The 27746-nt window shown below is 36.5% G+C and overlaps 1 protein-coding gene and 1 long non-coding RNA gene across 2 annotated transcripts in view; one reads left to right on the forward strand and one right to left on the reverse strand.

Moving 5' to 3' along the window:
* The window catches only part of LOC136032933 (uncharacterized), a 417461-nt gene that overhangs the window by 194467 nt on the left and 195248 nt on the right, over nucleotides 1–27746 (reverse strand). The window lies entirely within an intron of this gene.
* On the forward strand, nucleotides 282–27570 carry LOC136032932 (thioredoxin-2-like). The gene is made up of 4 exons (XM_065713400.1): nucleotides 282–437; nucleotides 5916–6020; nucleotides 12567–12692; nucleotides 27370–27570. Exons 1-4 carry the CDS (start codon nucleotides 414–416, stop codon nucleotides 27430–27432), a joined length of 318 nt encoding a protein of 105 aa, XP_065569472.1. The 5' UTR covers nucleotides 282–413; the 3' UTR covers nucleotides 27433–27570.

The following is a 27746-nucleotide window of genomic DNA, read 5'->3' on the forward strand; positions in this document are numbered from 1 at the left end:
TCCTAAAAAGCTTTCAATTCAGAATAACGGATGCAATTTTCAATAGCTCAGTAGAAATATTTCAGCGCAGTCGTAAAGCCATGTCGACACATCAACTTGCAGCAAAAATGAAAGAAACTTGACGGACCCCTTAAAACGATTTTTTTACGTGAAATCTCACTGGTATTTAGTGGAAACCAAGGGTAAAAATTTAATTTTATCACAAGGTAATATTTTGTAGTGTGACTCATTTCAGGCCTGAAGTACGTATTTGGGTAGTCTGCCAAATCCGCTTTGGCTAGTTCTTGATGTGTCTAGTTCTTGAATATTTCATTAATTGGCCGCAACGCTGTCTAAACAAAATTGACTAGTCATTCTCCCAACTTTGATATTTGCCATTAGATAGTTAACTAGTGTTATAGACTACTTAAAAAATGGTCAGACAAATTAAAGACAAGGTATGTCCATTACTATTTAATATTCTTCATTTACCTGGTGAATACAGCTACTCAACCCTGGCAAATTTAGAGAAGGCACAAAAAACCTGTATTTTTTAGAAGTGTATGCCTAGTGGGCAAAGTTGTTGAATAAAGGCTTTTGGTCAATCTCCAGAGTGAGATTCTAAGATCAGGGCTTCTTGCAAAGTATTTGAGGTAGGTCTGTGAAACTTCAAATCTTTGTCATATCTCCCTTTGATAACCATAGAGTGGTAACCTCACTTAAACTGTTTTAATCACTGATTCTTCCTGGGCAAAAAAAAAATCTTGTCTTACTCTATGGTTGACAGAGGGCTTATGAGGCTGCTTTGAGTAACCTTGAGTTTGTTTATCAAGCTGTGTATAGCCTAGACCTTGTTTTTGGTTTGGTTGACATAGCCTACTTGTGTGTTAGTAGCATCTTACTGCACCTTTATTAGAATCACTACTTACTGCACTTTAAAGAATCACTACCCAAGAACTGTCAGTAACCAGATGTTTATTTCCAGCAAGTGCATGATGATAATCTCAGTGTAAAGAGTAATTATAAGCATGCCTTTTATGATAATACCTCATTGAAGTATAAGGAAGTTAATGGCCTAATCTCTTCAAGTATAAGTGAATGTTTATAGTTATTTTTATGTTGTTGAGTTGTTTAGCTGTTGTTGTTATTTAGTTGTTGATGTGAAATTACCTGGGTCTATAAGTGCTGTTCAGACCTATATCCATTTATCATAGTCCTAGTGTTAGTGAACTGTCAACATCTAATGATAAAAAAAAATATTGCAGTATTTGTCCTCTATTTCTTTACTTAGTAAATTATGACTTACTAAGTTTCTGGTGGCTGGTGACTTTAACCTACCCTATATTGATTAGACCTCAAGTATAACACAGTTTTCTGATGAGTTGTTTGAAAATTCCTGCAAACTTTACAAGAGCTTTACTTGCATCATTGAAAACCCTATATGTTTGTGTACTCATCTGACCCTCTTCAGTCTTAGACCTTGTAATTATGAAATTGACTGATGATATTGCTTTGTGTTGAGTTTTTACCACCACTAGGAAAAAGCAATCATTCAATATTGGCAATGTAGAGGAAATTACATTGCATTTTCTGATTATATTTTGTCTTTTTCTATCCAAGAGGAGTTAAAGCAATGTAATGCTACTGCTGATGTGTCCTTTGATTTTATTAAGCAGGCCCTTAAAGAAGGTAAAGATCAGTATGTACCAATTTCTACCAGCAGATAGTTTTCCAAAAATAGATAGATCCTTCCTCAGTATATTGTACAAATGCTAAAAGAAAAAGTGGATAGGTGGTATGAGCATATACAATTTAAAACATTTGATTCATGATGAAAATATAAAAGAGCTAGAAATAGAGCAACTAAGTTCCTTTATCATCATTGCATCAGTCCAAAGTTGCCTAAAAAGAATTTGGAAGTATGTAAGAAGGAATTATGTTTTACAATCACCATATTCCCTTCCTTTATAGATCCTGTTCACATATAGGTGATAATTATGTAAAATCACAACTTTTCTCAAGGTCTTTGGTTCAGTTTTCACACAAACACACACAGAAACACATGCTCAATTTGTTCCTCCATATCTGACAAAAGAGTTGGATGATTCAAATTTTGTGGTCCAGCAGGTTTATCAAACACTCACCTTGATCCACAAAAGGCACTGGATATTGATGGATTTTTAACCAATCCAAGTGTAATGCTTTGCACTATTTGCATAGACTACCTTAACGTTACCATTACTTTGTTGATGGTAAATCAATTTCTTGTGCAAAGTATGTTTGGGACCTTGGAGTTTGCTTTGATTTGAGTCTCAAATTTGATATAAAAACATATCAGATATCACCCATAAGGCAAATCACCAATTATTACATCTAAAGCAAACATTTTCTGAATTTAATTTTTGGTTATTGATTTCACTTTATGTATCAACTGTACATCCAATATGTGAGTATTGCTTATCAGTATGGTATCCCCTTAATAAGAGAGATAGAGAAAGATACTGCAATGTGGGGTCACAAAACTCATATCTAACCTGAGACATTTACCATACCACCAGAGAATGCAGACTATGGTTGCCTAGTCTTCAGTTCTGACATGATAGAGCCAGCCTAATAAATAAATTCTGCATTGTTAGGAACATTGATAATACTACTCCAATTCACTTCTTCACTTTTACAGAATACAGTAGTACGCATCAACACCAACACAAAATATACTAACCATGTTTACAGAAAAGATTAGGCCAAAACTTTATCTAGCCAAGTATGGAAGACTTGGAACAGATTTCCATCAGAAATACTTGTAACTATCATGGTCTAGTCTTTCAAAAGTAGTTTAGCCTCTACAGATATCCATACTAGGTCTTATCATACTCTGTTTTGTGACTATTTTTTTTTTGTTTTTATGGCACTTGGTATTAACCAAGTGACATATAGCAATTGCAAATTCTGTTGGTCTGTTGGTCCTGGTTTTGCTACTTTAGGCACTTCCAGGTAAGCTAGGAAAATGAAATTTGGCAGGCGTATCAGGGACCAGACCAAATTAAATTAGAAATAGTCGTTTTCCCGATTTGACCATCTGGGAGGGGGGGAGTGGGGGGCCTGTTAATTTGGAAGAAATAGAAAAATTAAAGTATTTTTAACTTACAAATGGTTGATCAGATCTTAATGAAATTTGATGTTTGGAAGGATATCGTGTCTCAGAGCTGTTATTTTAAATCCCGACCGGATCTGGTGACATTGGGGGGGGGGGAGTTGGAAGGGGAAAACATAAAATCTTGGAAAATGCTTAGAGTGGAGGGATCAGGATGAAAATTGGTGGGGAGAATAATCACAAGTCCTTAATACATGATTGACATAACCGGAACAGATCTGCTCTTTGGGGTAGTTGGGGGGGGAATTCTGAAAAATTAGAAAAATGAGGTATTTTTAACTTACAAATGGGTGATTGGATCTCAATGAAATTTGCTATTTAGAAGGATATCGTGTCTCAGAGCTCTTATTTTAAATCCAGACCGGATCTGGTGACATTGGGGGGGGGGAGCTGGGAGGGGGAAACCTAAAATCTTGGAAAACACTTAGAGTGGAGGGATTGGGATGAAACTTGGTGTGAAAAACAAGCACAACTCCTAGATACATGATTGACATAGCCGGAACGGATCTGCTCTCTTTGGGGTAGTTGGGGGGGGGGGTTAATTCTGAAAAATTAGAAAAAATGAGGTATTTCTAACTTACAAATGGGTGATTGGATCTCAATGAAATTTGATATTTAGATGGATATCATGTCTCAAAGCTTTTATTTTAAATCCCGACCAGATCTGGTGACATTGGGGGGAGTTTGGGGTGGGGAACCTAAAATCATGGAAAATGCTTAGATTGGAGGGATTGGGATGAAACTTGGTGGGAAAAATAAGCAGAAGTCTTAGATACGTGATTTACATAATTGGAACAGATCCGCTCTATTGGGGGGGGGGGTTAATTCTGAAAATTAGAAAAAATGACATGAAACTTCATATTTAGAAGGACCTCATAACTCGGATCTCTTATTTTAAATCTCAACCGGATCCATTCGGGGCGGGCAGTTGGGGGGGGACTGGAAATCTTAGAAAATACTTAAAGTGGAGAGATCAGGATGAAACTTGATGGGAAGAACAAAAACCTGTCTAAGATACGTGACTGACATAACCGGACTGGATCTGCTCTCTTTGGTGGAGTTGGGGGGGGGGGAGTAATTTTGAAAATTGATGTATTTGTAACTTACAAAAGGGTGACCAGATCTTAATGAAATTTGATATTTAGAAGGATCTTGTCCTTTAAAGCTCTAATTTTAAGTTCCGACCAGATCCTGTGAAATTGGGGGGGGGGGGGAGTTGGAGGGGGAAACCGGAACTATTGGAAAACGTGAAAATTGGGGTATTTTTATCTTATGAATAAGTGATCGGATTTTAATGAAATTTGATATTTAGAAGTAATTCATGTCTCAGAGCTCTTATTTCAAATCCCGACCAGATCTTTTGACATTGGGGGGAGTTGGAGGGTGAAATCTTGGAAAACACTTGGAGTGAAGGAATTGGGATGAAGCTTGGTGGATAGAATAAGCAAATGTCCTTGACGATTTGTTCTGGATTCGCTCTCTTTGGGGGAGTTGGGGGGAGGGGTTCTGTCATTTGGTGAGTTTGGTGTTTCTGGACGTGCTGGCACAATGAAAATTGGTATGCATATCAGGGAGCTGCACAAATTGACTTGATTAAGTCGTTTTCCCAGATTCGACCATCTGGGGGGGGGGTTAAAGGGGGAGGAAAAATTAGAAAAAATTAGGTATTTATAACTTACAAGTGGGTGATTGATTGGATCTTAATGAATTTTGATATTTAGAAGGACATCGTGACTCAGAGCTCTTATTTTAAATCTTGACCGGTATTAACCCTCTGATTTTGCTTTTAAATCAATCTATTGATTCTTAGAATTTTGTTAGAGCTCATACCATATGAGCTCTTGGCTCTTAGCTCTTCTTGCCTTGTCGGAAGTGCCATATGAACTCTTAGCTCTTGTTTGTATTAGTTGTTTTGTGACCTGTATGTTTTCAAAGATTTTTATGTGTGTATTATGCTGTCAGCATTGTTGTAAACTTTTTCTGTAGTTTTTAGTGTAACAAGCTTGATAAAGCTAACTGGATTTTGGTATTAATAAATAAATATACATATGTGAAGCTTTTAGGAATAAATCTACAGCCCAAATTAGGCTTTGTCAATGCAGATAGAATAAAGTATAACTAAGTTCCTTTTGTTAATTTGTACCAGTTTTATATTTTTTTTTTGCTTTTCAATTAATTGACAAATAATCCTTGTCATCACATAATAACCTTCTTATTAATTTGTAATTATTTTAAGCGCAAGAACAGAAAATAACAACAACTAGAATTTTGAAGTTGTTTAGAAGATTTCCTGTTTGAATTAAGAAAGTCCTTGTAATACTATTTTTATAAGTGGAATACATCATTTTACTGTTTCATTTCTTGCATCCCTCTCCTATGCTAGTGCTTGATGAAACAAAATCCATCTGTAGGTTGAAGAGGTTATATTTTGTATCAATAAGATGGAAAAGCGTGAGTAGACTAAAGAAAACTTTAGAAGTAGACCTCAGAGTTATAAAAAAAAAATATTTTGTCAAGTTAGTACTACAAATTAGCCAGTTAAAACTGTTGAGAAGGATCATTGCAAGAATTTTAGATTCCTTCTCTTCCAATATTTCCTATTTTAATAATATTGCTTACTTGTTTTTGTTTGTTTAATGAATTTGTCTCTCAAGTTCAATTTCACTGATATGCTTGCTTAGCTGTTTCCCAGAAAGGGAAGGTATGTTTTTTTTTTCTTTTTTTTTAGACAAAAAACATATCCTTCTTGTTGACATAATTATTGAAAACGCTTTTAATTTAGGAAGAATATGACCAAGTACTTGCTGAGTGTGGCAGCAAACTTGTTGTTATTGATTTCTATGCAACTTGGTGTGGACCATGTAAGATGATTTCTCCTAAAGTACAGGTAATCAGTTTGTATATTGCTTCTCGCCTTCATCTCTTCTATGTATTCATTAAGTATATATATATATATATATATATATATATATATATATATATATATATATATATATATATATATATATATATATATATATATATACTAGCTGTTGGGGACGCTTCGTGCCCACCCCAAAGCCCCCCCCGCGCGAGTAAGTCGTTACGCGCCATTGTAGTTGTGTCCCTGTGTCCCACCTGTGAATATAGATTAAAAAGAAAAGATTTCTCTTTTCGTTATAGATATATATGTTTTTAACTACGTAAAACTTGCGAATATACAACATTCTTTGATGTCACATTGTCTGTGCATATAAATAGATTGTCAGGTTTACCGACTCTTGAACATGCAACATAAAATTGTCCATGGGAAAAAGAATCTGTATTCAGATCTATACCTCATTATTCTAATGATTGCCCTTGAGCTTTGTTGATGGTGATTGCTAATCGAACATTCCCTGTGTCCCAGTCGTCATTTATATTCCCAGTATCCCGGTTGTCATTTGTGTGCCAGTGTCCCAGTCTGTAATTTCTCTTTGAGCGTCCCGTTCGTCATTTATATTCCCTGTGTCCCGGTCGTCATTTGTGTCCCGGTCTGTAATTTATCTTTGAGTGTCCCGGTCGTCATTTATATCTCCCGGTCGCTATTTGTGTCCCAGTGCCCCCGTCTGTAATTTCTCTTTGAGTGTCCCGGTCGTCATTTATATTCCCTGCCTCCTGGCTTTTAGTTTTCTTTTTCTCCTTTATTTTTCATTTTTTTTTCCTTTTTTTAGTTTTTTTTCTTTTTCAGTTTTTAGTGTTTTATTAGTTTTTAGTTGTTTTTTTTCTTTTTAGTTTTTTTTTGTAGTTTTTACCTTTTTTTTGTTTTTTTTTTGTTTTTTTAGTTCTTAGTTTTTTAGCTTTTTTAGTTTTTTTAGTATTTTCTTTTTAGTTTTTTTTTGTAGTTTTTACCTTTTTTAGTTTTTTTCTTCTTTTGTATTAATGCTAAAGCCACGGTTCAAACCTGGAGTCTCTCGGACCTATAACCTGAAACATAACGCTTTACCAACTCAGCTACTTCGGCTTGAATACATTCGTTTTGAGCAGCTTCCTCGGGTGTTGCCATTGTAGGTTCTTCAGTCATTTTACAATTAGAAATTTCTCTTTCAACGATCTTCTTACAATTAAAAATTTGTCTTTGAACGATATTCTTAAATACCTGTGTCCTGGTCGTCATTTATATTCCCTGTGTCCCGGTCGTCATTTGTGTCCCTGTATCCCAGTCTGTAATTTCTCTTTGAGTGTCCCGGTCGTCATTTATATTCCCTCTGTCCCGGTCGTCATTTGTGTCCCGGTCTGTAATTTCTCTTTGAGTGTTTTTTCTTTTTATTTTTTTTTAGTTTTTTACCTTTTTTCTTTTTTCAGTTTTCTTTTTCTTCTTTATTTTTCAGCGTCACTATGAAATACATATTGCCGAACCTTTGTTTTTTTAAACTAAAATCTGGTAGGCATTGATGACCTTATCCAAGTCAAAATCCCAAACCCAATCATCATCGCTATCATTTTCAGTTTTGATATGTTTTGACTCTCGCTGTCCAGGTGGATTTTCATCTAACTGCGCGGTTTTGCGTTCTTTAGCCACAAGCCTGTTTTCTTGCTGTTCTTGTGATTCCTCGGCACGCTTTCTTTTCTTACTTTCTCTATCAGCCGCAAGTTTTTTTGGCATAGATTCTTTGAGCAGCTTCCTCGGCTGTTGCCATTGTAGGTTCTTCAGTCATTTTACAATTAAACATTTTTCCGTCCACGATCTTCTTACAATTAAAAATTTGTCTTTGAACGATTTTCTTAAATACTTTTAGTCTTCTTTTTTCACTTTGTCTTTTAGCAGCAAGTCTGGTTTCGCGTTGCTCTTGTGATTCCTCGGCACGCTTTCTTTTCTTACTTTCTCTATCAGCAGCAAGTTTTTTGGCATAGACTCTTTGAGCAGCTTCCTCGGCTGTTGACATTTTAGGTTCTTCAGTCATTTTACAATTAAACATTTTTCCGTGAACGAATGTCTTAAATACCTTTAATGACGACATGACGACCTGATGACATGACGTCACTCGACACACAGACAACTTATTTTGATATATAGATATATATATATATATATATATATATATATATATATATATATATATATATATATATATATATATATATATATATATATATATATATATATATATATATATATATATATATATATATATATATATATATATATATATATATATATATATATATATATATTTATTTATTTAATGTATATCCTTCAGAACAGAGTAAGTAACATGGATACATTTCTTTATTTTAACGCTGATATCAAGCTGGAGTTTTATTAGAAGGTAATCTCTGCCTAAAAGACACCAATGCACCAAAAATAACTAAAAAACACGTGAGAGGTGCAGTTTTAAATTAACCACAAACATATAAACTAAAGAGAGAGAAAAAACTTAATGGGCATCGGGATTTTTGGAATATTTAACAGAGCACCGAACTTCAAAACACATTGAGTAATGTAGGTGTGTTATTTTTTGGTTATCCGCAATCAAAATAAAAAAAACTGCAACAAATCTTATATCATTAATGGCTTAACCAATTGACTTTAATTCATATGTTCTGCAGGCTATAGCGACTTAATCTGCATGATGGGCCAAGGTTGAGGGGGAGAGGACCCTTAAGGAGAGGTTTTGGCACTTCTTATCTTTGATCAAGCTTGAAGTTTAATAAAGGCAACCTTTACCTACGAGATATCAATGTAACAAAATATTATATTATAAATTAGAAATATTAATGTTAAAAGACATGGAAGGTAGGCTACATTTGTGAGGGCCTAATGCCCTTGCAAGCAAAGGGACATGACAAAAAGGTTGTAAAGCCAGCTTTTACTTCTTATGAAGCTTGTAAAGTGGGGTCTTTGGCCTATATATATATATATATATATATATATATATATATATATATATATATATATATATATATATATATATATATTTGTATAGATAAGGTATTAATTGTAATAAGGTATAATTGTAAATATTGTATAAATAAGGTTTTGTATAAATGAAGTATTTGATTATGATTATCAAACTTCGCTTTTCAAGGATGTTCTGTTCAACAGACAAGTACCTGCTTATATGCTTTAATTGTGTGTCTCCTTGTACTTGCCTTGCTGTGGATTCTGTTTCAAGATTGTTATCCATTACAGGGTTCCACATTCAGAGGGGGATGGGACTATTGATGATAGTTTTAATATACTACAACTAGTAAGCATATAATTATCAGTAGCTTTTCAGGTTAATACAGAAAAGTTGAACTCATCCCCGAGCTAAATTACTGGTATGTGTGTTGACCCAAAACTCTGTGAAATTAGTCATTGATTATGCCAAAAAGCTTTAAGACAGCAGCTGACAACTCCTACTAGATATATATATATATATATATATATATATATATATATATATATATATATATATATATATATATATATATATATATATATATATATATATATATTACTGTGAATGTGTGAAATACCTTTTTTTCCTTGAATTTAGTCAGCGTTGCCTGCTACTTTTGTAGTTTTATGCACAGTTTGATGGTGTCAGGTTTGGTTAGGTTTTTAACCCATTTCTGAAATTTATAAACTAGTTTAACCTAACCTAACTTTAACGTTTACCATCAAAGCCTGTATAAAACTAAAAAAGCTGATTCGCAAAGCTGATTGAATCCAAACAAAGAAAATGGAATTTTGGATATTCACTGATGAACTAGATTACGGGCATTCACAGTGACATATCTTAGTTTTTTTCACAACAGAGACAATGTTTGGTCTTTCTCTGCAGGTATGAATCTTAAGACATTTGCTGTCATTGCAGATCTCTCTAGCTGATCCTTAGGCTCCAGCTTAGACCTGAAAGGTGATAAGATGTTTTCTCTGATCAGCAGTAAACCTTAGGCATTTCATTCAGTGACTCACGAAGAGACAAAACACAATTGGAATAGCCTGAGTTTCAGATTCTGTGAGTGTACTGTGAATTTTCAGACTAATAAGTGTCTCTGAAAAGCTGCAGTCGCTAGAGCTATTTTAGAGCATAGTTCTTTTTCTTAGTTTCCACTGGAAGTTGCCGTACTTCCTAAGTACTTTTAGTGTATCACCTGTTTGAAGTCTTCGTCGCCCTGTTTGATTCCAGTGGGTGAACCGTCCATGAATAGTATGTACAAGTATTTTCTCCATTCATTAGATTCATCCTGCATAATGCGTAAAGATCAGGTCAGCAAAGGATCATTTTGGCTGGAATGTAGAATATTCTTTGTACAAGCATATGTAAAGGGTAGCTTATAGTCTTCATAGTATTTTAGTTGAAAAGAGCTTCGCCGGGATCGAAAGAAGATTGATGCCTCTATAGTTGCCATATTCTTGTACCATCTGCTTTTTTGAAGAGTTCGACTACAGTTCCTGCTCTCCATTCTTTGAGGAGTCTTTTGGTCTGCCGTGGTTTGTTGCAGGCTCGATGTGATCATTTCCGCTATAATGCGTCCTATACCAGTGGATTTCCCATTTTTCAGTTTTAAAATAACTGGCTCGTTGTTTCTTCTATTCTCCCTAGGCGATATGGGGTTCTTGTGTTTCCAGAGTTTACTGCCTTCAAGTTACCTGTTTCTTTTCTTTCCCCTTAAATCTTTTCTTACGATATCCTCCCACCCCAATCAGAGCTACCTGCTTTTCGTTTGGCCCTAGACGGTTGGCCGACAAGGACTGTCTTTGTTAATCTGTCTTCGTTCAGAACGTCTCCTCGCCATCTCGATCTTTCTCTCATTATAACCCTTGGAAGCGAGATTGACCCGTATTTTTTGTGTAGCTTGCTGTTTGAGATACGGTTAGTCAGTTGGGTATCCAAAACAATCAGTGAATAGTATCTCTTGAAAACATCTAGCAAATATTCTTCCATCTTTCGAGTGGTCACGCTTCAGAACCATGCTTGACCTCTGTCATCACTGTAGCTTTCAGCATTCTAATCTTGGTTCGCAGCCTTGTTTTCCTATTCTTTCAAACTTACTTCACCTAAGTAAATTTACCCTGGGCCTCGGCTCTTCTACTTTTAATATCTAAACTGCACCCAACATATTTACTAATAATGCTACCCAGGTATATGAAGCCATCCAGTTGATCGACCTTCTCGTTATCCAACATGATATTTTTACCTTCACTTCACTATTTAGCCTTCTTAACATTAATTTTTGAACCTATTCTTGCACCTGAAAATTCATTTATTTGCTAACAAAAGATAGAATACACAACACATAATGTATGATAAAAATTTAATAAACTTAACTATCGAGTCCAATACTGTAGTTTTTTGGCAGGCACCCCCCCCCCCCAGTATAATTCCACCCATAGGAAATTCCCCCTTACGTAAAATTGAGCAGCCACAGAGAAAGTACAAAATAGGTACCTCTAAATGTTGATCAGATGTTCTGGGGGGGGGGGGTGAGAAGAAAAAGACCAGATGTCAAAAATGGATTTAGAACAGGGGCTGATTGGTCTCCAGTCACCTTCGACTTAAAAAAACAACAACTTAAAACTCAATTTCTGCTTGAATGAATATCATCCGTAGATTCTAAGACCACGAGGGGAGGTTGTGGATGTGGAGAGGGCAGCCCCTTTCCTATACGGAATGAATTCTGCTCGTTTTGGAGTTCAATGTTACCCTACCTTTATAATAACGGTGTAGACCAGAAATATTCCGGAAGTCAAAGGGGATTATATATCAATTAATACATCCACCCCTTCCTTAGAAATAATTCTGTATTTATCTGAAGGCTCAGTAAGAGTTAGGAAGTTTTTGCAGTGAATGCACCCTTTGAGACATATGCCCCCTAACTGCAAAACGATCAGAGAACCTTGTTAAGTGACCAAATAGGCTGGAGGGCAACTAGCTCCCTCCCATTCCCCTTTTTCCCCAAAGACAACGGAGCGAAATTTCAAGAAAGCCATTTGGTTCATCATAATTGAATGGTCCAATAAATATGTCACTGGAAATGATTACCCTTTGATCACTTTTGACTCTTCACTAGCTTTACTAACTTCCTATTTACTAGCATTCTAATCTGGTTTGTTTCCTTCGTTTTATTGCTCGGAAAATATGATGAACTGTTTGATTCCCTTCTTGCTTTTTTTACTGAAAAACGCTTGTTAAATTTCACCAAAAAAAAATCTGACAATTGGTCATTTTGTTACCCTTTAGGACACCTAATAGACATTTCGAGGTACCCGTTTTTACTTTCTCTGTGGTTGCTCAATTTTTCTTGTGGGGGAATTTTTTCATGGAGGGGATTTTCCATTTGAGTGGAAACACCTAGGATCGATAGTTCATGCCCGAGTGTCTATGTATTGATACGTGTTAATGCTTTCTACGTAAACTGTTTTATTTATCTTTTACGCTTCTTTCTGACTTTTTTTTTAATATGGTTTGATTTTCCTTTTCAGGAAATGGCAGAAGCATATGCTGATGTTGTTTTCTTGAAAGTAGATGTTGATGAAAGTGAAGAATTGGCCTTAGAATTCAATGTCAATTGTATGCCAACGTTTATCTTAATGAAGAACGGCCAGAGGGTAAGTTTTGATTTTACTAACGGAAAATAAATTTTTCATTGAAAAACGTTTAAAGTTTTGATTATGGAATTGACTCAGCTTTGAAAAAAGATTCCACAGAAATAGTAAATTTTATTGAAAATATAAGAAATAGTATAAAAATTGTAAAATTTCGATTTTTACAGAGAAGTAGGTGCACGTGATTTTGCTGCATTCATTCGATGACCTAGGACTAGTGTCCTGTGGCATGTTTAGTGTCCTGTGTTCTTGTATCGAAAGTAGTAAAACTATTTTTTTAAGTAATAGTGAAACCCACTCTTACTTCCTTGTCCATATTAAACAAGTTTCGGTTTTATTTACTTCTTTGAACAATAATTTACATACTTGAAAAAAATATTTGTCACTGGACTCTAGTTCTAGACCATGAAACTATCGCATTTTTATGGCACTTGGTATTAACCAAGTGCCATAAAAATTTGACCTTCTTGGGCCCGTTAATTCGGAAAAAATAGAAAAATTGAAGTATTTAACTTACGAACGGTTGAACAGATCTTAATGAAATTTGATGGTTGGAAGGATATCGTGTCTCAGAGGATATCAGATCTGGTGATATTGGGGGGGGGGGGGAGTTGGGAGGGGGAAACCTTAAAATCTTGGAAAACACTTAGAGTGGAGGGATTGGGATGAAACTTGGTGGGAAAAATAAGCACAAGTCCTAGATACATGATTGACATAACCGGAACGGATCCGCTCTCTTTGGGGTAGTTGGGGGGGGGGGGGGTAATTCTGAAAAATTAAAAATATGAGGTATTTTTAACTTACGAACGTGTGATCGAATCTCAATGAAATTTTATATTTAGAAGGATATCGTGTCTCAGAGCTCTTATTTTAAATCCCGACCAGATCTGGTGACATTTGGGGGGGAGTTGGGAGGGGAAGCCTAAAACTTGGAAAACACTTAGAGTGGAGGGATCGGGATGAAACTTGGTGGGTAAAATAAGCACAAGTCCTAGATATATGATTGACATAACAGGAACGGATCCGTTCTCTTCGGGGTAGTTGGGGGGGGGTTAATTCTGAAAAATTAGAAAAAATGAGGTATTTTTAACTTACGAACGGGTGATCAGATCTCAATGAAATTTGATATTTAGAAGGATATCGTGTCTCAAAGCTCTTATTTTAAGTTCCGATCGGATCTGGTGACATTGGGGGGAGTTTGGGGTGGGGGAACCTAAAATGATGGAAAACGCTTAGATTGGAGGGATGAACCTTGGTGGGAAAAATAAGCAGAAGTCTTAGATACGTGATTTACATAATTGGAACGGATCCGCTCTATTGGGGGGGGGGGGTTTATTCTGAAAAATTAGAAAAAATTACGTATTTTTAACTTACGAAGGAGTGATCAGATCTTCATGAAACTTCATATTTAGAAGGATCTCGTAACTCAAATCTCTTATTTTAAATCTCAACCGGAAATACTTAAAGCGGTGAGATTAGGATGAAACTGGATGGAAGAATAAAAACATGTCTAAGATACGTGACTGACATAACCGGACCGAATCTGCTCTCTTTGGGGTAGTTGGGAGGTGGTTAATTGTGAAAAATAAAAAAAACTACAGGTATTTTTAACTTACGAACGGGTGATCGGATCTCAATGAAATTTGATATTTAGAAGCAGTGCTGCAACAAGTACTCCAAATTTTTTCTTAAGTATCAAGTATTAAGTACTCATTGTTTTTTTTTACTTAAATATCAAGTAATAAGTACTTTCCAAATTCTTACTTAAGTATCAAATATCAAGTACTTGCCAAAATTGTACTTAAGTATTACTTCAAGTACCACTTCAAGTATTTATTCTATGTATGTACATATATAATATATATATATATATATATATATATATATATATATATATATATATATATATATATATATATATATATATAGTAGATATAAGTAGATAATAAAGTAGATAGTCTTTTTACCTAAATTATCACTGGAAGACCGAATCCGAGAAGGCACATCTATTAAACCAAATCGAGAAATTATTTTTCTGTTTTGGTGCCATCAAGGAAGCCGGAGGAGGAATTTGCAATATCTGAAATAAGCCGCACGTAGAGTATGGGGATTTTTCTTACGAAACAGATGAGCCATGCCTGATAAAAACAAAAGCACAGGGGCGCAATAAGCGTTATAAATCCTGCACGAACCGTTGCGGTTGTAACGGCTTTTGTTTGGGGATATTTTTCCGTAAGCGACGCGTAGGTTTTTCACGGCTTGATTCACTAGGGATGAAAAGGTAGTGGAAAGTGCTGGACCGAAACACAGACCAAGCCAACTAACTAAAGAAAAACATGGCAGAATTGCAGTCCCAGCAACGAATGGGGCGACCACATAAAGGCTATTAAAACAAATAAACTCGCATTTAGACGCATTAACTGACGGTCCAGTCTTAGATAGTTCATTGGTTAATATAGTAAAATTGTAAAGCAATCCACGGCGAGTCCGGGCAACAAGAAGAACGTCGTCTGCATATGCAATAGAAGACAAACCAATATTACCGTAAGAAACAGAACTTTTAGATGCAGGAACGATGCAAGCACACATTTAAATATACTAGAAGACAATACGGCAGAAGTTGCAACCTATCTATTTCTAGCAGCAGTTTTCACACCATGAAGTGGCAAAAACCATGAGACTAAGTCGAAAATCTTCTATGAAAAAGGGATAAAATAAGAGCTAAGAGCTCATATGGCACTTGTGCCGAGGTCGGAAGAGCCAAGAGGTCATATGGCATGAGCTCTAGCAAAATTATAAGAATCAATAGATTAATTTAAAAGAAAAATTGGAGGCTTAATGCTGGTCGGCATTTAAAATAAGAGCTCTGATACACAAGGTCCTTTTAAATATCAAAAATCATTAAGATCCAATCACCCACTCGCAAGTTAAAAATACCTCATTTTTCTAATTTTTCCTCTCCCTTCAGTCCCCCCCCCAGATAGTTGAATCGGGGAAATCAACTTTATCAAGTCAAAAAAAGGTCCCTGACACGCCTACCAATTCTATTGTCCTAGCACGTCCAGAAGTACAGAACTCGCCAAAGCACTGGACTCCCCTAACTACCCCAAAGAGAGTGGATCCAATCCGGTTTCGTCAATCACGTATCTACGACATTTTCGTATTCTACCCACCAAGTTTCGTCCCGATCTCTCCACTCTCAGCGTTTTCCACGATTTCCGGTTTCCCCCTCCAACTCTCCCTAATGTCACCAGAACTGGTCGGGGATTAAAATAAAAGATCTGAGACATGAGATCCTTCTTAATATCAAATTCAAAAATACCTCACGAACGGTCGTCCGCTCGTAAGTTAAAAATACCTCAATTTTTTTAATGTTTCCGAATTAACACCCCCTCCAACTCCCCCAAAGGGAGCGAATCCATTTTGGTTACGTCAATCACGTATCTAGGACTCGTGCTTATTCTTCCCACCAAGTTTCATCCTGATCACTCAACTCTAAGTGTTTTCCAAGATTTCCGGCCCCCCAATCCCCCCAATGACACTGGATCCGGTCGGGATTTAAAACATGAGATCTCAGCTACGAGGTCCTTCTAATATGAAATTTTATCCGATTAAATTCGAGATCCGATCACTCCTTCGTAAGTTAAAAATACCTCATTTTTCTAATTTTTCAGAATTAACCCTCCCCCCAACTCCCCAAAAGAGAGTGAATTCGTTCTGTCTATGTAAATCACGTATCTAGGACTTGTGCTTATTTTTCCCACTAATTTTCATCCCGATCCCTCCACTCTAAGCATTTTTCAAGATTTTAGGTTTCCCCCTCCAATGTCACCCGATCCGGTCGGAATTTAAAGTAAGAGCTCTGAGACATGATATCCATCTAAATATCAAATTTAATTAAGATCCGATCTAATTTTTACAAATTAACCGTCCTCCCACTCCCCCCCCCAGATGGTCAAATCGGGGAAACAACTATTTCACATTTAATCTGGTCTGGTCCCTGATACGCCTGCCAAATTTCGTCGTCCTAGCTTATCTGGAAGTGCCTAACTAGCAAGACCGGAACTGACAGACCTACAGAATTTGCCATCACTGTATGTCACTTGGTAAATACCAAGTGACAAATAAACTAATTTTTCTCTGGGGACGGAATATTTGGTTGAAGGTTGGCTTCAGTATGACTTATTTTGGAAAAGGGTTATTTCCAGGCTTTGGGCAAGCCATGGGTGGAAGTAGTTATTGGCCCTACTAAACTGAAGGAAAACTCGACTTTCTTAAAACTTGAAACCCCCTCCCCCTCGCCCTATTTTAGATATGGCTTGTGATATTAGAGTTCGATATGAGCCCTGATCCTAGTCATCTTTGGTCTAGCTTTCATTTGGATCCGTTGCTCCATTCGCAAGTTATACTAAATTAAACCAAAAGCTTGACTTTTTTCAGCACTTAAACCCTCTCTCCCTCGTTCTATTTGAGCTAGGGTTTTCATATCAAAACTTGATGCCTGTCACGGTCTTAGGCACCTTTGGTTCAATATTCACTGATATCCATCAATCTCTCGCAAGCTACACTGAGTTAAGTGAAAAACTCAACTTTTAATTAAGCCTGGGTCTCCATCCCAGAACTCAATGCATATCATACTCTTAGGCATCTTTATTCAATTTTCATCGAAATTCATCTCCATATGCAAGTTACAGTGAATTAAATGAAAAATTTGAATTTTTTTAACACTTAAAGCCCCATCGCCCTAATTAAGCTCAATTTTAATCCAAATAGTTCAATTTCAATACAAATCCGCTATACTCGATTGCACAGACGGACGGACGGACAGACAGACAGATATAAAAAACCTATCTTGATGGATATTTTCCACTGTCCAAATAGGTGATGATACCTGCATGATGATATGCCATTGTTTTCCTTGTTTTGGATCCAATTAGCCAACATGGCTACCTAAGACGTTGTAAAATCCGTCCGTCCGTCTGTGTAATCACGTATAGGGGGAGAAACGTTGGTTGGATTTGGATGAAAATTTTGATGGCCAGATTTGGTGCCAAGGATCATGAGACACATCAAGTTGAAGACCCTAGCTCAAATAAAACAGGGGGGAGAGGGCTTTACCTGCTAAAAACAGTTTTTCGTTTAATTCAGAGGAACTTGCGAATGGAGTGATGGATCTGAATAAAAATTGAACCAAAGAGGTCTAAGACCATGACACATATCAAGTTTTGAGATAAAGACCCTAGCTTAAATATAACAAGGGGGAGTGGGTTTTAATTCCTGAAAAATTTAAGTTTTCTGTTTAATTTAGTATAACTTGCAAATGGAGTAACGGATCCGAATCAAAACTAGACCAAAGATGCCTAAGATCAGGGCTCATATCAAGTTCCGATATCATAAACCCTATCTCAAATAAGGCGAGAGGGAGAGGATTTCAAGTCTTAAGAAAGTTGAGTTTTCAATTAATTTAGTAGGGCCTATAACTTATGAATGGAGTGACAAATCTGAAGTCAGATTCGTCTGAATACCTGAATTTGCTGAAACGAATTTGACAAAATACCACTGCATTGGATCCTGCTAGAATTACCTAGACTTGTTTATTGCAGACAACATTTAGATGGGCGAAGATTCATAGCTTCAGTAGTTTTACCAATAATATGGTCCTGAAGATGATGAAATGGTACAACCTGGTTCAGTTGACGAGATGACAAAACTTAAACACTAATGTTAGAAATATAAGCCCAAATGGACTATAGTATGCAACATTTAGCACAAAACAAGGATTTTAGCTCACTGTCGACCAGTGAACTGCGAAATAATTTCAATTTTCTTCGTTATATAACTTTTAAACAAACGTTAAACCAAGTGTTAATAATACTATAATTTTTTTTTGTCAAAAACATATACCTTATTTCATATCCAAAAATAGGGCATGGGGGTATATCTGAGTTTACTCTAAATCTAAAGGGTGATGTTTTCTTGTACATTGCCGAAGCACACACACACAAAATTTTTGTGTCAAAGGTAAAGTATTTGAAAAACAAGTACATTAAAAGTATCTTAAGTAATAAGTATTTCGTAATCTTACTTAAGTATCAAGTAATAAGTACACCCTAGAGTTTTTACTTAAGTACAAGTACAAGTAATGGAAAATTTTACTTAAGTAGTACTTCAAGTAAAAGTACTTTAAGTAAGTGACAGCACTGTTTAGAAGGATATCGTGTCTCAAAGCTCTTATTTTAAGTCCCGACCGGATCTGGTGACATTGGGGGAAGTTTGGAGTGGGGGAACCTAAAATGATGGAAAACGCTTAGATTGGAGGAATTGGGATGAAACTTGGTGGGAAAAATAAGCAGAAGTCTTAGATACGTGATTTACATAATTGGAACGGATCCGCTATATTGGGGGGGGGGGGTTAATTCTGAAAAATTAGAAAAGATGACGTATTTTTAACTTACGAAGGAGTGATCGGATCTTCATGAAACTTCATATTTAGAAGGACCTCGTAACTCCGATCTCTTATTTTAAATCTCAACCTGATCCAGCGTAATTGGGGGGGGGGCAGTTGGGGGGAACCGGAAATCTTAGAAAATTCTTAAAGCGGTGAGATCAGAATGAAACTGGATGGGAAGAATAAAAACCTGTCTAAGATACGTGACTGACATAACCAGACCTGATCTGCTCTCTTTGGGGTAGTTTGGGGGGAGGGGGTTAATTCTGAAAAACTAAAAAATGAGGTATTTTTAACTTACGAATCGGTGATCGGATCTCAATGAAATTTGATATTTAGAAGGATATCGTGTCTCAGAGTTCTTATTTTAAATCCCGACCAGATCTGGTGACATTGGGGGAGGGAGTTGGGAGGGGAAACCTAAAACTTGGAAAACACTTAGAGTGGAGGGATCGGGATAAAACTTGGTGGGAAGAATAAGCACAAGTCCTAGATACATGATTGACATAACCGGAACGATTCCGCTCTCTTTGGGGTAGTTGGGGGGAGGGGTTAATTCTGAAAAATTAGAAAAAATGAGGTACTTTTAACTTACGAACGGGTGATCGGATCTCAATGAAATTTGATATTTAGAAGGATATCGTGTCTCAGAGCTCTTATTTTAAATCCCGACCGGATCTGGTGACATTGGGGGGGGGGGGGGGGTTGAGGGGGAAACCTAAAACTTGGAAAACTCTTAGAGTGGAGGGATCGGGATGAAACTTGGTGAAAAAAATAAGCACAAGTCCCAGATACATGATTGACATAACCGGAACGGATCCGCTCTCTTTTGACTAGTTGGGGGGGGGGGGTAATTCTGAAAAATTAGAAAAAATGACGTATTTTCAACTTACGAAGGAGTAATCGGATCTTAATGAAATTTTATATTTAGAAGGATCTCGTAACTCAGATCTATTATTTTAAATCTCAACCGGATCCAGAGTAATTAGGGGGGGGGGCAGTTGTAGGGTGCCGGAAATCTTTGAAAATACTTAAAGCGGTGAGATCAGGATGAAATTGGATGGGAAGAATAAAAAAACTGTCTAAGATACGTGACTGACATAACCGGACCGGATCTGCTCTCTTTGGTGAAGTTGGGGGGGGGTAATTTTGAAAATTGAGGGATTTGTAACTTACGAAAGGGTAACCAGATCTTAATTTTTGATATTTAGAAGGATCTTGTGCTTTAAAGCTCTAATTTTAAATTCCGACCAGATCCTGTGACATTGGGGGGATTGGAGGGGGAAACCGGAATTCTTGGAAAACGTGAAAATTGGGGTATTTTAATCTTACGAATAGGTGATCGGATCTTAATGAAATTTGATATTTAGAAGGAATCCATGTCTCAGAGCTCTTATTTCAAATCCCGTTCAGATCTTTTGACATTTGGGGGGGGGGGGGTAGAGGGGGAAATCTTGGAAAACACTCTGAGTGGAGGAATCGGGATGAAGCTTGGTGGATAGAATAAGCAAATGTCCTTGATACGTGATTGACGGGACCGTACTGGATTCGCTCTCTTTGGGGGAGTTGGGGGGAGGGGCTCAGTGATTTGGTGAGTTTGGTGCTTCTGGACGTGCTAGGACGATGAAAATTGGTAGGCGTGTCAGGGAACTGCCACAAATTGACTTGATAAAGTCGTTTTCCCAGATTCGACCATCTGGGGGGCTAAAGGGAGAGGAAAAATTAGGTATTTATAACAAACGAGTGGGTGATCGGATCTTAATGAATTTTAATGTTTAGAAGGACATCGTGACTCAGAGCTCTTATTTTAAATCCTGACCGGCATTAAGCCTCTTATTTTCCTTTTAAATCAATCTATTGATTCTTAGAATTTTGTTAGAGCTCATACCATATGATCTCTTGGCTCTTAGCTCTTCATGCCTCGTCTTAAGTGCCGTATGAGCTCTTAGCTCTTGTTCTCTTAGGTAATCTGCAAATTCAATGAACTTCATTAAATTGGTTTCAATGCTTAGGTCCGGAAGTTGATTGTGGCTAATCAGAGCCTCTGTTGTGGGAAAACAGTCTGGGAAAGATTTGTCGAACCTTATCACTACTTGTCTATAGCCTTTTACCCAGCTGTGTCAACGGGAGCCTGCGTTTCTGCCAACGGGAGCCTCCTGCGGAAAATACCCCCTCCGTGGCCAGGCGGTATCAAATCACTTCCGATACTCCCTCCCCAACTACAAAACTATCAGAGAACACCATTGTAGTTGTTTAAAACACCTTCTGTGAAAAAGTTTGGAATTGTACGGCAAAAGGGAATTTATCCAAGACAGTGAAATTTGTTTAGACCTTAATCATATTTTGGCTAGTTAGGGAGGGAGGGAGATACCTCAAAGGGTGCATTCTAATGCCAAAAGATCCCATCTTTTATTGAGCCTTCAGATGAATGCGGAATTAGTTGTAAGGGAGAGACAAGGGAAGGGGGGGAAGAAATTGATATATAGTCCCCAAGGCACTATCCAAGACTTCTGTTTGGGGGGAGGGGTATCTTGTTTGTGGGTGAGGGATACTACAATAACTAATAAAAAAATGTGAAATTGATATTTAATCCCTCTTGATTTCGGCGAATATTTCTGGTCTGTGCTGTTTATTATAAAAGTAAAAGAGTAACATTCAACCCCAAAATGAGCAGACTTTCTTCTGTATAGGACGGAATTGCCCCTTCTTCATCCCAACCTCCACCTTGTGGTCGTAGAAACTTCCGGGGGGTGCTTCTTCGATCAGAATTTGAGAGTTCTAGTCCTTTTTTGATAAATTGAAAGTGATTGGAGACCAACCAACAGTGGGGGGGGGGTATTTTCTAGAAGTAAATGCCTAGAACCAGTGCCAACTGCCCAACAGTTAGGTTTTGTTAAACTATTCAACTTCTTTTTGGCTGAGCTTCACTTTGGTTCTCGAGTCTCGCCGCTTGGGACCCGAATTGGGCCTCGTCCTTGTTCATGGCTGATTTTTCCTTTCTACAGGAAGTGCAAAGTTGATGAAAAATGTAATAAATGCATGTACTATCTTGCGTAATATTCTTCCTTTGTTTTTATCGCTAAGTTTTGTTGAAACAGACGTTTTTCAGTTTAAATCATTTCTTTCTTGTCTAGTTTGAAATAGTGGGTTCATGACCAAGGAATAGTACCGTAACCTGAAACTCCTATGAAAAATGCTCGTATTAAAACGAGAAAAAAATAACAAAACTTGCTTGTTTTAAATTAATTTTAAAAAAGCTTTTTTTTTCAATTGAGAGTGAGGAGAAACATTAAAACTTGAAACGAAGAAAATTACTCTATATGCGGTGGGGGGGGCTGTCTCTTTCTTTTCCCTTGGCCTTTATTCCAAAGCTTCGACTTGGAACTTCGACTTTAGCGTGAAGAGCGAGGGTTGATAAAGGGACAGCCCCCTGACATACTGTAATTTCTATTTGTTTTAACTTAAAGACAAAGCGAAAAGAAAATGAACCGAAAATCTCCCAGGAAGGGCCTAGTATAGTGACACTAGCGTCACGAATCCCTGACGGTAGGGTTGGGAATTAAAAAATCGGGTAGTATAGCGATATTAGCCCGCTAGGAATCCCTAGTGGCAGGCTTGAGAAGTAAAATTTCTGACAGTGTGGCTACACAAGCACCACGAACTCCCTAGCAAAAGCGTGGGGAACTAAAATTTCCGACATTTTTGCTAAACAAGTGCCACGAATCTCCTAGCGTCAGGGTGGGAACTAACTTTTCCGACAGGGAGCTACCAAAAGTTCACTACTCACTAGAGTTAAAAATCTTGCAGCTCCTTTTAAGAAAGAATTTCGGAAAACGTTCTAACTGGCTAGATTTTTAACTTATACTGATAAATAAATACACCAATAATTGTCTATCAAGTAAACGACGAGTTGCTGCTTATTGAGCTCTGAAGCACCATAAGCTAACAATTTATTTAATATGTTTTAATTAGGGGTTTTGGTTCTTATTAATTAAACGAAACACACCCAAGAAGTGAAATTAGGTCAGCCCTAATGAAATATGATATTTATAAAATAATATAATTTCGGCTTTATATTTCACATTAGGGGGATGGGAATAAAGTATTTGGACAGCGCCCCTAACCTAACACTCATCCCCCCCCCCTAATGTGCAAATATATAGCCCAGATTATACAAGTCCGATGAATTTTATCGCCCATCACTTGGCTTTGTTGCTATGAAACCGGTTTTCTAACCTAGGCGTAATTCTTGAAAATTGCGATGGCGCGATTTTCGTTTATTTAACAGTACCGCGCTTTTGAACGCAATTCAGCAATTGCAATAAACCTATTGAACTAAGCTAGTTCGTAATTTGATATATTCACTGTCTTTATGCTTTATTTTCTTCTGTTTTCGAAATGGAAACATCTTTGTGGCATCTTTCGTTCCTTTTTGTTGCACAGGAATCTCTAAATTGAGGTTATTTACCGGTCAATCTTCTGTTAGCTAACACTGTTCTTTGTAGCCAATTTGCTTTTAGGCTATCTATGTAACGTTGACTTGGTTAAATCCAAATATGCTGATTTAACATTTTTAGCTTCCTGTAATGACTGGGGTATTTGAAAACTAGTTTTCAGATGATTACTGTATAATAGCTGTATATCATTTCGGATTATTGGAATTGTGAATATAATGGAACAACCACATGTGTTTTCCCATTTAATAGGAATTGTTAAATGACAAATAAAAATAATAAAGGCACTTGTCGGTTATCGGAAACACATTCAAGAATTATGCTCAGGTTACATCTCAGAAAACTGATTTTGTAGCTACAAGACAAGGGATGGATGATACAATACATTGGACTTGGAAAGAATGCATTGGAATTGTACAATTTGGGCTATATATTTGAAAAAAGGGGTGGAGATGGAGGTTAAGTTTGGCTACGTTAGGATGCATTAGGTTTGATTTCCATAATTTTGTTTCTAAAGTATTATTTTGTCATCATGCTTTGTTATTTTTCATTAGGATTAACCTACCTTAACTTATTTGGTATGTTTCCAGTAACCGAAAATTACCAAATTAATGTTACAGTAATAAACAGAATAATATGAAACTAGTAGAACAGTAGAGTATACTCTTTTGCGAGAAAAGGAGAAAAAATGCTTTATCCCTCAAACACAATACTCGAAGTCACCTTGCCCTTCCTCCTCCCCTTCTTCATAAAGAAAACCGTTCCAGAAAGTTTCAGTTCGATTCTCAGCTGTGAGACAAAATAGAGTTGACTTACCTAAACTATAACCTTTGAAATACTCAATTGCGAAGAGAAAAGCCCCCCCCCCCCATATTTTCTTATCGAAATCTGTATCCATCAATACGCAAAAAAGCCTAATATCGATTGTTACTGTACAAAATACAGCTCTTGGTCAAAGTGGGATTTGGTGTGAATGCTTAACTTTTACCGATGAAAAAAAAAACCAATGTCAGGCTCGAACCCATGACCCCGAGATTGGAAGTCTGAGCTAGTTAGACTTGTTTTTTTTTTTTTTTTTTTTTTTTTTTTGGTTTTACACCTTTTGGACTTTAATGTAAACAAATAGAAAGGTTTCCTTCATAGTTGCATACACTTACAATTATGATGCTTGCAGGAGCTGATGCAACCGAGTAAACAGCGAACTACGGGCTATAGGAACCGACAGTTTAAAAACACGTTTTGAAAAAAAATATATTAGTGATAAAACGTTATCATTTAAAGCTGATTGAGGAATGATAACTATCATTTAAGTTTATGTTTATAATGAAAGTTAATTGTTAAAAAATATTTTTGGGAATTATAAAAAGAGTCTGAAACTCCCCGAGAAGGGGGGTGGATCAAGATAAAAAAGTGTACCGTTGGAGTCAGCTTGGTCAAAAACCTGTCATTGTTGGTTTTCAGCCCCCCAATTTTGAAAACCCGAAGAAGAATATTTTAGCATATGCATTAATGATGTTCACGTCTTTTTCTTTTTTTTCTCCGATACTATTGGGGTACTAGAACATCGTAGGAAGCTATTTAAAAGCTTATAGTGCGATATGGCACCAAAACGGCTCTCTGGTGCCATGTTTGGAATGGGAATGCTATGAAGTGTAACAAGTGTGCTATTAAATACCCATGGTAAGAATTTCTCCTACACGCGTTCTAGGCAATATTTTCGTATCCCATCCTCATTTTCCTGAGGTATCATCCTCCACCCCCCGCCCTCCCAAGAGCAGTAAACTGTTATAAAATTTGATTTTGATTAATTGGGTATGACTTGTCATCACTTACTGGGCAAACGTAGAGTGAAGATGTCTGAGTAGTATTAGGATTATACACTAACCTCAAGATATCCATCTTAGCTTGAAATTCTCTGTACTTCAGGCAGAAATAACAGAATTTTTTTTTAGTTACAGCTATGGTTTATTTATTTGTTACTTTGAATGATATTTAACAGGGGTGCTAATCACGAAAGGGAAGGGGGGAAATTTGTTTTTTAAATCTGTAGTGGCGGTTATTTTTTTGGTTTTCGTTTGTATTTAATGCAAATGCTAAAAATATATTTTTCAAAATCTAATGTGGGATCCTGGGCGAGGCAATTGTTTCCTTAACTATGTTTTCTTTCTAATATACTGAGAGACGTTTTGCTAGCATCCTTGATCTATGGCGCAAAAAGAGAGAATTACTCTTGTAAAATCGGGCTTCTTCATCCGTTAAAAGCGAAAAAGATAAATGGAAGAATTTGATAGAGTAGAAAGTGTCAATAATAATATTTGCCAGCTTATAATTTTTTGGACAAGAGCCTCTCCATATTTTTCATCCTGAATTACTCATAAGTATGATAAATTATCTAGGATTTAATTAAGGTTACCAAAGTGTCTTTTGAATATTCTACGGTCTTTCTTTTGTGTATTTTGGTTTCTGTTGGCAACTGGCAATGAATAATAGGGAATGTGAAAGTCAATATCTTATCAATTCATGTGATTTTCCTTCACTAATTTGCAGCAAGTGAAGAAAAACGAAACTTCTAACTTTCCCTTCCGAAACTTTATGAGTCAGCCGGCACGTAGTGCATTCTAGATGAAAAGTCTACAAGGAAACCTAGTTCCAATAATCGGAAACGCCGGGAAATAATAGTACAACTGATAAATATTATGATGTAAACAAAATGTCTTTTTTAAAATGAATTATCTCTATTTACGAATATTTAAGATATTTTTAATCATTTAAATAGAAAAATTTTGGACAAGGACCACATACTTGTAGTGGGCCCAAAAATATGTCAATTGCTCCGAGTCTAAGGATTTTAAAATTAAATGATTCACCACTATAAATTGCTTATAGCTTTTAATATTATGTATCGCTCGCAAAACATTGTTGCTTTCTCTCTCCCAATTATGTTGCAAATTTAATATTCCTGCTCCTTTATTTTTATTCCCCTAAATTTTCAGGAATTACCTCTTCTACAGGTAATTTACTTATTAAAGTTCATCCTTGCAGAAACTTTTTCAGGGAAATATGTCGGCACTCGGTGGGAATTGTAAAGTAAGTGGGGGAGAAATTTGTTTATATTCATTTGGTTGTGTTTTCACGAGTCGGACAAACGTTTTTTTCGGGGGGGGGGGGGTCAAACCCACTAACCCCCTCGAATACAGCCTTGGCGCCAGGGTGTCCGATTCTCAGTGACAGGGATTTTTTGTACTAAGAACGTTTTTGTATTCACTGTGAAATTAATGCTTGAAAATAAAGGAAAAAAAACAAATTAATAGTTACTTTTGCAAAAGAGAGTTAAAGTTTAAAAAAAATATCAAACAATCGTATTTTGAGTTCTAATTACACTGGTTAGAGAAGGAGAAGTGATTAGGTTAGGAGTTGGTGGTTTTGACTAAGTCATTTTAGCGCGGTTTCGTGCTCTTTTTCGAATTCTATAAAAATTATTATCCTACTAAAAAACTACTGTTCAATTGAATCTGAGGGAAATTACTATTTAAAAAGTATTTTGCGTGGGAAATATTTGGTACTTGACAATTTCTTGAAAAACTCGTTTTTTGGCTACTATTAACTGTGGTTTGCTCGTTTTCCAGGTTGCAGCTAATGCTGCAACTTAGATGATCCGCAAAATTAACCTTTGTTTACTGTATTGCATTTACATATACCTTCATATGTCTTTACTTGTGCAGTATCGTCTTCATGGTTGTTGTCAAGTACTCCATCCTAATGTGTTTTTTTTTTCAAGGCTGCTGAATTTTCCGGTGCTAATGCAGAGAAGCTGAGGGAGTTGATTGTTCAGCACAAGTAGTACTTCATTTCAAAATCGTATTTCAGATTGCATTTTTAAGTGAAAACTTTGATTCTTTGACTAATTTTGTGAAATTGATATTTACCCCACTTTTTATATAGAAGTCCCTGGAATGGTATTATAAATACTTTCTGTTTATTGTTTCGTGTTCTTTTTTTTCAATTGGTCATATTTGAGTTTTGCACCTCTGTGTTCATACATTCCTTTTTGTCCACCCCCTTCCCTCCCCTCTTCAGCACCATCCCTGGCTATATAATTTACATCTTGGAGGTACCAAAACCCTTGTAGTTTGAGGGTATTTCTGATGATCCACG

The sequence above is a fragment of the Artemia franciscana genome, chromosome 11 (genome assembly GCF_032884065.1).
Source record: "Artemia franciscana chromosome 11, ASM3288406v1, whole genome shotgun sequence".
NCBI lineage: Eukaryota > Metazoa > Arthropoda > Branchiopoda > Anostraca > Artemiidae > Artemia > Artemia franciscana.